The sequence below is a fragment of the Pagrus major genome, chromosome 24 (assembly GCF_040436345.1).
Source record: "Pagrus major chromosome 24, Pma_NU_1.0".
In the NCBI taxonomy this organism is placed as follows: Eukaryota; Metazoa; Chordata; class Actinopteri; order Spariformes; family Sparidae; genus Pagrus; species Pagrus major.
This window is the reverse complement of record NC_133238.1, coordinates 19,838,500-19,851,677: the sequence shown is the minus strand read 5'-3', so window position 1 is coordinate 19,851,677 and position 13,178 is coordinate 19,838,500. Positions and strand designations below refer to the sequence as shown.

Genomic DNA, 13,178 nt, shown 5'->3' with positions numbered 1-13,178 from the left:
ATGATCGGGCCTATGTTCGACTGTCTCCTTTGTATTCGAAAAGGTCAGGCAGCTGTCTGTAGCTTTGGATGCATCATCTATTTGACATGAATTTTAAAATAACTTTATCAGAAGGGCCCTTTGAGAAAGTGTAACTCCACCCCTCGTCTGTCTGTTCCAACCGTCACATGTAAACGAGCTCGAGTTTTCAAGTTTACTTTATTCCTTCACTTCGGCTGCAGGTAACATCACTACAGCAAAGAAACATGGCTGCACGTCTCTTTGAGGGTAAAGTTCATGCAGCTGCTTACCTGCGGTACAGAATAACGCCTCATGAATTTATCAGCAAGATTATGGACTATATGAAGAAAAAAGTAAGTGTATTCGTATTCATATGTGTTGTGGTGTTGTGCTATGTAGCCCATGATACCTTAAGTAAAGGTTAGGTTATACACTGAATGACCCAAAAAACTCTATCCCACCTCTCGCTGTTTTACCCTCTAAATAAGACAAAGGCTTACTTATTATAAGTGCTCTTTGGACTTATCAAATTAATGTACAAAGGTTGATATTTGATCGTGAGCATTGTTCCCAATAATTCATTTGCATGGTGTAACTCCTATTACTTCAAGACACCGAACCAGTTGAACCTCGCAGTGGATGTGGGCTGCGGTTCAGGCCAAGGGACGATCCCATTTGCTCCGTTTTTCACCAGGGTTGTTGGAACAGACGTCAGCCCCGCCCAGCTGGAGATGGCGCGGACCAATAGCAACCCTCCAAATGTATCATACAGGTAAATTATTGCATGTCATTGTATGTGTTTCACGGTGCAAAAGATCCTCCAAGGTGTATTGATGACTCTTTGGGACACCTTTCTGTTTCAATTTCACAAAATATGGAAAGAAACCATGCCCATTGGACATGATGGCTCCTTTTTAGTGGAACCGACATCAATAGTCTAACTGCTTCATATATTTGCTGTTCACAGTATATACTGAAATGCATTAAACCCCTTTTTCTCCCTACCTCCTGCTAAACTATTGTGACTGTTGTGACCCCAGGCAGTGTCCAGCAGAGGAGCTGCCATTTGCTTCTGGTGAGGTGGACCTCGTGACAGCCATGACGGCGGCTCACTGGTTCGACCGCCAGAGGTTCCTCCTGGAAGCTGACAGGGTGCTGAGGCCCGGAGGCTGCCTGGCTCTGCTATTCTGCAGCCCAGCGATGGTTAAGCTGAAGTATGGGGATGTCTCCAACACACTCAATGACATCTGTCAAGAGGTACATTCAAAATATAAAAATTCTATTGTTTAGAATTTCTAATATACAAATGACTATCAGCAGCTGACAAACAACAGATGGTGAAAGTCTGGATGGACATCGGGTCATATTTTAAGGTAAAACAGCACATTTGATAATCAAATGTGTTGGATGTTAAACTCAAGCAAAGTAACAACATTGCTCAGTCTGGTTGGGAATATGTCACATGCTGTAGCGTTAAATGTTAATGTTAGCAGCAACACGCAGAGCACATTTCCCCACATCTCAGTCGAACAACATATATGATATGGCGATTCATTTGTGCGACCAAAATGTTTACTTCTTCCAGACAAAGTTATGAAGTTATTTGTTGAGCCTTGCATGTTTCATTCACAAGCTCTGAAGCTAGCGAACTGTAGTTATCAAACACTTCAACCCGGGTTGTACATTTTTAAAGATACTGCCTTCTAGCCAGGCTGAGCCGACATGGTTGGCTAACAAATTTACGATATGTTGACACAGCCAACTGCTCAGTAAAAGTGGCTTAACCTTAACAAACATTAGGACTTACAGCTCAGTTAGCAAACTCATCGTTTGCATTAACGAAACTGTCCTGGACTACGAACATGCTTCAGGCAGTTATGGCACATGACTTGGCTCTAGCTACTGGTATGTGACAGGAGGAGCAAACATTTGCAACCTTCCCCTCTGTGTTTTTGGAGCAAACACACCATTTCAAGTAGATTTTCCAGCCATGCGAACATCAGCTTATCATAGGAAGAGCAGTTAGAGTCGTTAGTAAATCTAATCTAATTCCAATGAAATCTAATATAAATAGAAGGAGAAAACAATGATATGAAGCCATTGGGAACAAACTGATTGACCTGTGAGATAAAAACATTTTTACCTCTTGGGTCTGCTGGTACTTCAGTCAGTGGGATTAAGGTTAAATGTGAATTTTTAATATGTCAAACACTGTTTGATGCATGACTTTATGTGTAAGTGGTAGTTAAAACCCTTACACTTGCAGTATAAGTCATTGTATAATAATGAAGTCATTGTCTTGAAATATATTTTACAGACCATACGTAGACGTATATGTAGATGTGACTGGTATAAAAGCCAATTAACATTTTTTTTAATGTTTTTCCCCTAAATTAGACAATTGGAACAAGGAAAAGTTTGTGCATCTGCATGCAAGCTATTTTGCAAATGCAGTGGCCTATCCAGATGTAGTTATTAATGAAAACTTATTTTTTTTCTCTCTCTCGCTCTCTTTTTTCTTGACTAGTTTTACGCTGCCCTGCTTCCTTTCTTTAGTCCCTATTTAGGACTTTCATTGACCAGAGACCAAGTGAAGATCTACAAAGACATATATAACTCCTGCTCATACCTGGAGAAAGAGTGGTGAATGTTCCAGACTTTATTTACATCCACTACATCCATCAAGAACTTAATCTGAATCATTGTTCTGCTTTCTTCATCCACATTCAAAATCACCACTCTGAAGATTGCATTTATGGACACAAAATTCTGTTCTGATTTTTTGATTTCACTAGGCACGATTGTTTCCCGGTAAAAAGGATCGTGCCGCTGACTGGATACACTGGCATGTTAAAGACCATCCATGGTTATCAGAAACTACAAGAAACCGACCCCGCTGAGGCTGAACGTCTGTTGAACGACATCCAGAACAGGTGAGATATTGAACTCCTACCCATCCACACGTCTAATCGTCAACGTTGATCTCTTACTCTTGACCTAAAGTCTTCTATCAAAATCAACAACGATGAAATTCATCTTTGGATACTGTCACAGTCTTTGGGATTAATCAGAGAAGCCAAACATTGCTTGACTAAGCTTAACTGTTAAAGGCTTTTACTGCTTTGATAATATCACCACCATTAATTCCCCTGCCACTGACAGGACAGAATAGCCCAGCAAGCAAAATATAAGGAGGGAGCTATTTAATTGCAATCAGTAGTCTGCTGTTGAGCTGTGTCAACAGGAAGACTGATCTTCCGCAACTCCTAGCAGCTTAAACACGGCCCACTCAGATCTCACGTCCGAAACCTACCCTGAGATGCATGAGAAATGCTTCTGGAGGTGAAAGTTGAAGACCAGGCCAGACAGGTCTGTCCATCTGATCCACCTTATTACATGAATCACATTGGAAACACTGAATTTGTTTCAGCCAATCCATGACTATCAAAGAAGTCCAATTACAAAGCAGCAAAACTCCCCAGCAAGATTTTCCAGTTCCTCCTCAGGGGTCCCGAGGTTTGCTCTCTACCTTATCTCATGGGTTCATCAGGAATTCCTCAAAGTGTCCTTCCACATATTGACAATGTCCCTTGTCAACGTCCTTGAGGCTAACCAAAAATCTTTCTTCAAAGGAGTTTGCTTTGCATGACCATTAGTCCATCCAGTCACATCCTGGAAAACCTGAATTTCTCCTCTTGTTTCCCCGTGTCTTCCATCTCAGGTTGCTGTCTGCCATGAAGGCGTCATCTCCTGACACAGAAGTTACGATGATTTTTCCGTGTCACTATTTGCTGGCACACAAGCCTTTGTGATTCTGCCTGGCTGAATCCTGCACAACAGATTTTCCCATCCATTTTGGATTGTGACTCCTGTAAACAAACCGTACTGTAACCCCTTTTTCAACAGTTGTGCTGCACGTCTACTGGCCGTCAATCACAAAGAAAGCTTCTGTTTTTTGAGACCGAAAAGTGTCAGAAAGAGAGCAAATAAAACATCATTTTACTAGTGCAATGGTTTTAGTGTCCTCGCCGCCCACCAGATTTATTTTTGCAACCCCTTTCTAGGGAGTGTCACATACAAAATTGTACTTTTCTGACATTAACTTGGATTTCTGAAATCCACTTGCACCCAGAATGGACATATCTGGAAGTAAACTTCACAGTCCTCCATAAAGATGTGAATTAACATGTATGGCCTCTGAAAGCCTTGAATCTCAAAGACCTTCCCCCTGCCAAGCTTTGACACTCATATCGGGGATGTTATCCACTAAAATCTATTTCCATACCACACAGAGAATTTATTACATTTACCTATGCTACAACTTAATAACATATGATTCCCTGCACTCACACACTGAGCAGCTCTTTCCTTTTCAGCATCATATCTGCGCAGTTACTGCCATCTGCTGCTCTGTGTACGTAAGTACATGTGCAAAAATCTTAATTTGGAAAAGATGATCATACAGCATTTCTTTTGGTCATATTTGGAAGAAAGGCTTCGCTGTGCTACTTTTTTTCCTTAAGTGACTCTCTATGGAGTCACACCTCTATTTATGATCTTCCAAAATGTCTTATAAATTTACAAATTGGTTTTCAAGTTAAAGTGTTCCTTTTTTTCTCCTCATACTATAATCTGACAAACCACAGAAAGGTGAAGACCGCTAAGACCGATAAGTAAAATAAACTAAAGTACTCGAGACACAGTACTTTTATAATTAAATCGGAGTAATATGTGTGTGAAATCCAAGATTGTTATATTGATAAAATTTTTATGTAGAAAATAATACATCTACACGGCTTATAGAAAGATGCAGAGTTTAAATGTTCTCCCTGTGCTTGCATGGGTTTCCTCTGGGTTATCTCTAGCTAAGCTCTGGGGTGTTCCCTGGCATGGGGCAGAGTCAAAGTAGACCGGACAAACTAGTAAGCATGTTGCACCATTCAGCTGCAGCATTTCTTCAGTCGCTTTGACAGTGAGAGCTACACCTTTGGTCCATTTGACACAGAAACATGGCTTTACGTCTATATGAGGGAAAAGCTCATGCAGCTGGCTACCTCAAGAACAGAGTTATACCCCATGAAGTAATCAGCAGGATGATAAACTACATGAAGAAGAAGGTACGTTTTCAGCATTTTGACCAGCTGCAACATGCAAAAAAAAAGTTTTGCCAGGATGATCAGTATGCATCTATTATATGTTAACAGGTTATGTAAAATGACTGTCATGTTTCTTTTGGTGGGAAATGAAGAAGTGACAGAAAACGAGTTGTATGTGTCTGAGATTCAGGTTGGAAAACGCTCTTTTATTAATTCTTCCATTCACGTTGTCCTTTAGCAGCGAGAGGACAGTGAAAGTCCACGCACACAGCGTTGAATGGGGGAAATATTGATTTAAGATTTGAGTTGGCTGATATTTTTACAACTGAAAGGTGTTCATGGAATAATTATTACATTTCACTACAAGCGCAAATATGGAAGTAGAAGTACGCTGAGTAACACTGCTGGTTTGGATGTTCATGAAAACGGGATCTATAATTAACGTTTGATATGAAGTGTAATTAAATGTGAGATGCATCATTATGTGTAAAATAATGTCTCTCATGTTTAATTTCTGCAATCTGGCTTTAATTTACCACCTCTGTGTCGCCAGTTTGAGAAAATGGATCACCTGAAAAAAAGGAGTTTTGCGCCTCAGGGCTTCCATACAAATGGGCAGCATGCCTTTGCTTCCTATTATTGTAAGGTTCAATCATCAAGTAACTCTGTCATCAATAGATTCACAAGCAGATACACTGAACAATTGCGTAACTTCTTTGCTTAAAGGCACCAAACGAGTTCGACCTTGCAGTGGATGTAGGCTGCGGTTCAGGCCAGGTGACGATCCCACTGGCTGCTTACTTCACCAAGGTTGTTGGAACAGATAACAGCGCCGCCCAGCTGGAGATGGCGCTGATCAACAGCAACCCTCCAAATGTATCCTACAGGTGAGGTGGGGGGAGGGTGTGGCTGTGGAGTGTTGGAGAACATCAGCTAGAAGTTATTGCAAGTGATTCTTCATGTGTTGTTATTCTGCTACATTGTTTTGACTGTTGCAACCGCAGGCAGTGTTCGGCAGAAGAGCTACCGTTTGCTTCTGGTGAGGTGGACCTCGTGATGTCCATGTCGGCAGCTCACTTGTTCGACCGCCCGAAGTTCCTCGTCGAAGCAGACAGGGTTCTGAGGCCGGGAGGCTGCCTGGCTGTTGGGTGCCACACCACCGACGCGGAGCTGGAGTATGGGGATGTCTCCAACGAGCTTAACGACATCTGTAACGAGGTACATCCAAGACGTCAAAATAAAATGTATTATTTTTTAAACTATAAATGACTCACATTGTCAAGTATTCAGGGGATAAAAAGGTGCCTCTAATAAAAGATTTTTAAAGTGGTTGTGCTGGTGTGCCTAACTTTTTCATTTAGTTGCACCCAACAATATATTTTAATTTCACTTCTTAACAAATTATGTGAACGAGTAGTAGTAGCTATTTTGGTAATTCCTTTGGTCTGTGCAATTGTAGTTGGTAACAAAAAAACCTTTTCCTTGTTTTGATTAGTTTTACGCTGCTCTGAGTCCTTTCCGACCTAATGGAGAACTGAGCTATGCAAAGAAATACTTGGAGATATTTGAATCTTGCTCATACCCAGACCAAGAGTGGTGAGTGATTCAGATGTCAGATGTTTTTTTTGTATTTTTTTCTTCAATATCTTTCATGGTTTTGGCCGCTCAAGAGTCTTTTGCATAACCAAAAAGTTAGCACTCACTCTGTCCCAGTTTTTCTACATGGAGCCGAGCTGGATGGTAGTTAACTTTTTAATGTTTGTGTAATGTGTAAATTGATTTTAATTTTCTTCTTCTTTTTTTTTTTTAACCAGGACTGAGTGTTTCCGGATAAAAAGGACTATGCCACTGACTGGATACATTGGCATGGTGGAGAGCTATTCCAGCTACCAGTGTCTCGTACGAAAGGACCCCGCTGAGGCTGAACGTCTTTCTACTAACATCAGGAACAAGTGAGATATTTCTGACTCGTCCACAAGTCTAAGCTTTAACTTCTGGCCGTGCGCTCTGAACTCCACTCACCTCCCACTGAACGTCGATCTCCTAGTCTCCACCTAGAGTATGACTAACCCCAATGCAACATAATCTAGAAACACCTCTGCCATGGTATGTTTTACCTCTTCATTGTGTTTTAGGTCTATTAATCCAACTTGTCCATACAAACCTGGAGGCATCCTGAGTAGATCCCTGAACCACCTAAACTGGTTGGACCTAAACAAGCCTCTAGGGATTAAGGAAGGATTAGTGCTCTTTCCACTGCTCGACAGTAACGGTGTTTCTATAAAGCACTTTTTAATTGAGGTGACATTACACGTCCCTAGAACAACCATGTCAGGGTTCAGCGTCCTGAGGTTTGCACCTTTGCCTGCCATTATGTTGACATTGCATCTGACCCCGATACCTATTCCTGCTGCTAGTAGGTCCACAAGGTGCAGTAGGTCATAGTCAGTGGTTAGGGTGGAGTGGGGTGGGGCCATTTTGCTGAAAGATCAATGATATGTAACAATCAATCCATCTATTAATCCATTTAAATCCAGTAAAACTATCTATCTCTTCTTATTTTCCCATGTCTTCCATCTCAGGTTGCTGTCTGCCATGAAGGCGTCATCTGCTGACACCGAAGTTACAGTGGTTGTGAAGTTTTTCTATGGGCTGGCATGCAAGCCTTGCTGATTCTGATTGGTTGAAACCTGCACACCAGAGTTTCCCTGCGTGTTTGGCTTGTGGTCTCATCAACAAAAGTATTGTGTCATTGTAACCATTTGCCAACAGTTGCACAGCACAAATGTCTACTGATTGTGACTCGATTAAGCAAAAGTAAATAAATAAATAAATAAATAAATAAAGCTTTGGTTTTCATGAAGAAAAGACTCAATAAAAATCTCATGAAAGACTCCAAATAAAAGTTTGTTGTTGTTGTTTTGTTTTTTTTTACCTATGCAACCCATCTCAATGCATTTTAATGTTTGACATCCTCAACTTCCTTATTGCTTTTCATCATTTAATACACCAGTCTACAATATAAAACTGCATCTTTTCAAGTAAAGGCTACTTGTTCCTGTGCGACCCACCTCAGTAAACAAACGTTACATAAGAAAACAGAAATCTTTCTGCAGTGCATTGCACAAGAGCTGTTATCTACAAACTCATAGTTTCACACAGCAGCTCTAAGACAGGGCACTTGTTGAATGATGCAAACATCACAAACATGACTCTCAAGGGTTAGACGGTAAAGTTGGCAGCACTTCCTCAATTCCTGGGTAATTAGCTTGGCTTGCTGTACTCTTTATGGCTGCAGACGTTAGGTACAGGTGAAAAGTGCAAATGTGAGAATCTCTGCCTCCCTACATGACATTATCTAATGTCCATCCACATTTCAAAGCATGAAAGCGATGTTAAAATGTGATAAAGATAAAGTGCCATCTAGGGTGCCCTTACAGTGCCCTTTCTGCATGCTGGTGCCCCATCACACACAGCTGTTGCCCCGTTTATTTTTTTGCCCCTCAAACATCCTGAGCCCACCACTGCCACATAGAACATTTATTACATTTTCCTGCACTACAAGTTAACAATTTACAACAAACCTAAATGCTTAACTGCAGTCCCACATCTGTGCAATGTACTTCAACCGCAGAATTAAATTACTACACTTAATGTACGAGAAACTGAATATACACTTTGACGGTGCAAGATGGATGGACAGTTATAGTTCTGGCAGTTAATGTGTAACTTGGTGGTTAGATAACGACAAGCTCACAGTGCAGAGTCAAAGTCATCAGACAGTAAGAAGCTTTGAGAGGCACAAGCACTTGTCTGGAACTACTGGGCCCAGGTGCAACGAGACAGACCAGAGGGCTGCCACAGTTAAGGAGTCGTAGTATTTGGTCAGTTCTGCGGATTTGACAAATAAGCCTGCAAGGACATTGGCACAGAAAGATGGCGGTACGTCTCTTCGAGGGGAAAGATCATGCAGCTGCTTACCTGCAGTACAGAATAACACCCCATGAAATAGTCAGCACAGTTATGAAGTACATGAAGAAAAAGGTAAGTTTTCAAGTTTTCAGCACTTTAACACCTAATAAACGTGAGGTTACATACTAAATAACTTCTTTTTTTATATATGTCTCCTACATTGAGCTGTTTTAACATATAATTTGCAGCCTGTGCTACACTGTAAAAAAAAGATTACTAAAAAAACGGTAATATTCTGGCAACATGGGGCACCAAAAAATCACTATCTCATATTTTCCACAATAAAAATATAGTTGTGAGCTAGGTATTGTTCATCTTTTGGTCTTTTAATGTAGAAGTAATGTTATTTACACATATAAACACAATTAAATTACCTTTAAATATGACCATACAGCCTGTTTTCTCTCGCCACTGTTGCCGATAAGTAGCTTGTTATATTCTAGACCTGCTCAATTTGGAAACTGTCATGAGATTATTGTTGTGAATTGGCGCTATACAAATAAAGATTGATTGATTGATTGATTGATTTAAAACTGCAGAGGAGTGTTGTTATTATTTGAGCTTTATAATATCATTTTATGTGAAAAGCCACGTGTATTTCATTAGTATTTAATTTAATAAATGAAATTACAGTATTATAGACTTTTATTGTATTTTTTTATGTGGAAAAAAATGATCTTTCTCCAAAAATGTGGAAATGTTATTCAGTTACAGGTTTGTTATGTTATTTTACATTACGTTTCATTTACATTTACATCTTTTTTTTCCATTCATGAATATTTTAGTGTATGCCAAAAATACAGGCAAAATTAGTCAAATTTAAGTTTTTTTTTTCTTTTACAGATCAAATTAAGATGGAAACTAACTTATTGTAACTCCTTTACTTTTAGACACCGAACCAGTTCGACCTTGCAGTGGATGTGGGCTGCGGCTCAGGCCAAGGGACGATCCCATTAGCTCCGTTCTTCACCAAGGTTGTTGGAACAGACGTCAGCCCCGCCCAGCTGGAGATGGCGCTGACCAATAGCAACCCTCCAAATGTGTCATACAGGTGAGGTGGAGAAAGATGTTGGAGGAGAACTCCATAAAACCAGGGTTGTAATCAGCCCTGCAATTACTGGGTAAAAATGCTCAAAGTCAAAGTTAATGAACTCATATTGCAATCCTACCTCCTGCGACTCCAGGCAGTGTCCGGCAGAAGAGCTACCGTTTGCGCCTGGTGAGGTGGACCTTGTGACAGCCATGACGGCGGCTCACTGGTTCGACAGCCAGAAGTTCCTCCTGGAAGCTGACAGGGTGCTGAGGCCCGGAGGCTGCCTGGCTCTGCTGAGCTACACCATGGACATGGAGCTGGAGTATGGGGACATTTCCAACACGCTCAATGACATCTGTAAAGAGGTACGTCCTGTATCTAAAAGATTAAAATCAATGACTCACTATGTTAACATGTTTATATTTTGTTAATTGCAGTTTTCAGGGGACAAGACAGTGCCTCTGATACATGAGATGTAAAGTCTCAATACAAAAAAAACCCAAAAAACAATCTCACTTTGTAAGCTTTTCATGCCAGGGACGTGGGGGATCTAACAGAGAAGGCTTGGAGGAAGCAGCACGGGAATGGGGACAGTAACCGGAGTTGGGCAACAGAATCAGTGGGGGCAAACACAGTTGCTCAGACCAACCTAGGCCGGTTTGACATTAGGGAATACTGTAACAAAGGGATTTATGGCGTCTCCGACAAGGTGTCTGACTCCAGGGACAAGAGGACACGGCAGGTTCAGCAGCTTCTTTGGCTTCAGAGTGCCACTGAGCAGCTTTTAATGGAATGAAAAAGCTGAACGTCTTCGGGACGTGCCGAGGCTAGCTGGTAACTAGCATTTCAACATGGGTTTTTCTTTCTCTTTTTGATAAGTTTTATGCTGCCCTGCTTCCTTTCCGAGATCCCCATATTGGATTGAGCTCTATGAAGATCTACTCTGACATGTTTGACTCCTGCGAATACCTGGACAAAGAGTGGTGAGTGTTAAGCACACCGTACAACAACATAAAATTAAACGTAAAGAAACATAAAGCAACATAAAGGAAATTGCAGGAATGTACATTGCCAACAGTTGTGGGTCTTGTGTATCTTGCTCATGGGCAATTCAGTACATAGTCAAGGAGGAACACAGTCTTTCAATCACTTTTAACATCAGTCACAAAATTATTACTCATGGGTTGTTTTTGTGTTTTTTTAACCAGGAATGAGTGTGTCTGGGTTAAACGTATTATGCCTCTGACTGGATACATTGGCATGGTGGAGACCTTCTCCAGCTACGAGATACTACGAATTAAGGACCCCGCTGAGGCTGAACGTCTTTCTAATGACATCCGGAGCAAGTAAGAAACTAACCTCCGACTCGCCTACAAGTCGTTAACTTCTGGCCCAGCCAGACCTCCACTCACCTGGCACTGATCTCCCAATCGCCGCCTGAATTAATTTATCGTAATCCAAAACTGCTGAAATTCCTCTCTGAATACTGTCACAGTCTCGGAACGGCCAAACATTGCTTGACTAAGCTTAACTGTTGAAGGCTTTTACTGCTTTGATAATATAACCACCATTAATTCTCCTGGCACTGACAGGACAGAATAGCCCAGCAAGCAAAATATAAGGTGGGGAAGTGCTGAGCCATAACTTTAATGTGGATAAAAAAGTATGACATTTTATTTAATTAGTATCACAGTTTGGGAAGATTTACACACAGTCAGGAAAGAGCTGTGTTTGGTCTTATTGGGTCTTAATGGAGGACACAGAGTCTTTTGAGGTTTTAGTTTATTTAATACTTTATGTTTCCTTGACTACTATGCAAATAATTTCAAATATGTAATCCATTAAGTCATTTTAGGTCCTGTTAAACCACTCTGTGTCTTCTTGTCTCCCCGTGTCTTCCATCTCAGGTTGCTGTCTGCCATGAAGGTGTCGTCTCCTGACACAGAAGTTACGGTGGTTGTGAAGTATTTCTATTTGCTGGCGCGCAAACCTTGATGATTTCCAGGAACGGTAACAGGTTAAATGGATTGAGATCTGGACCCAAGTGGACCCAAACTGTGCCAACAAAATGCCACTGTTTCTCCACTCAATATACAGGTTTCTCCTTTAATTTGTCACCCGTCTGTATATTTATACATTGACTCTCCTAAGGATCATTTAAAAAGCTGGATCTGTATCATGTATCGTACTTATAACAAGCATTTCATGTTTATTTTTATATAAAGATATTTTTACTAATGACGTAATGAACCTGCTGTTAAATGAAATCAAAAAATTAATGAATGTTGACCTCTGGAGTGAACACTAGACGGAGCCATCTAGTTGAAGTCCACTCTGAGCCTTAAATTGTACTAAAGTGTGTTTTTCTTGTATGAAATAGAGAAATCCACCTGCTCCCAGAAACTGCACTGCACTGAAAACAAGCCATTAGTTCGTCACATTAACAGATTTTTGTTGTCTTTGATTTAATCAGCGATATCATGTGTATTTAAACATAAACGTAATCGCTCTCTTCCTCCATAACAGGACGGATATACAGTCGATGCTTGTACTTTGGAAAGGGTTGAATGTGAGCAAATGATCGTTCTGTTCATGCAAATGTAATCCAAGCATTTGGTTTCCGCCAAAATGTTTTTTGTTTCTGCCGATGAGATGAGAATAAAAATAGCATTGTGTCCCTTCTCTTCCTTCATGTTCTTTTCCTGCACTCCTTTCCTCTCTTCCTTAATCTCCCGTCCAAATTTACAACAATAATGAATCCAAGTCATTGGTGTCTCCCTGAGTGTCCTCCTCTCTGCTGTTATTTACATGTTCACAGATTGTTTAGGGCCATGAGAACAGATGGTAATTAACATGCATGGCCTCCAAATCCCCTGAATCTCAGAGACTTTGTCACTTTCCCCCTGCCAAACGTTGACACTCCCTATCGGTGATGTTATGTACAGATAAAGTCTATTTTTATACCAAATAGAGTATTTATTACATATTATTGAACCAGTTTCTCATGAGGCATGCAAGTGTTTCACTGCACCGTCCTTACACTCATATGGGAGTAACACAAACCCGAATCTACTAAA

At 40.8% G+C, this 13,178-nt stretch overlaps 3 protein-coding genes across 3 annotated transcripts; all 3 read left to right on the top strand.

Annotated features, from left to right (window-relative positions):
* The first annotated feature begins 245 nt into the window (after nt 1-245).
* LOC140991947 (putative methyltransferase DDB_G0268948) lies at nt 246-3,812 on the top strand. The gene is made up of 6 exons (XM_073462120.1): nt 246-353; nt 612-772; nt 1,041-1,257; nt 2,528-2,643; nt 2,796-2,933; nt 3,722-3,812. The coding sequence occupies exons 1-6, from the start codon at nt 246-248 to the stop codon at nt 3,810-3,812; spliced, it is 831 nt and encodes a 276-aa protein (XP_073318221.1).
* A 1,197-nt stretch (nt 3,813-5,009) lies between these two features.
* LOC140991946 (putative methyltransferase DDB_G0268948) lies at nt 5,010-7,769 on the top strand. Its single transcript, XM_073462119.1, has 6 exons — nt 5,010-5,117; nt 5,823-5,983; nt 6,101-6,314; nt 6,592-6,692; nt 6,911-7,048; nt 7,679-7,769. Exons 1-6 carry the CDS (start codon nt 5,010-5,012, stop codon nt 7,767-7,769), a joined length of 813 nt encoding a protein of 270 aa, XP_073318220.1.
* A 1,100-nt stretch (nt 7,770-8,869) lies between these two features.
* LOC140992268 (putative methyltransferase DDB_G0268948) lies at nt 8,870-12,783 on the top strand. The gene is made up of 6 exons (XM_073462567.1): nt 8,870-9,140; nt 9,959-10,119; nt 10,253-10,466; nt 10,981-11,084; nt 11,310-11,447; nt 12,009-12,783. Exons 1-6 carry the CDS (start codon nt 9,033-9,035, stop codon nt 12,094-12,096), a joined length of 813 nt encoding a protein of 270 aa, XP_073318668.1. The 5' UTR covers nt 8,870-9,032; the 3' UTR covers nt 12,097-12,783.
* The last annotated feature ends 395 nt before the right edge of the window (nt 12,784-13,178 follow it).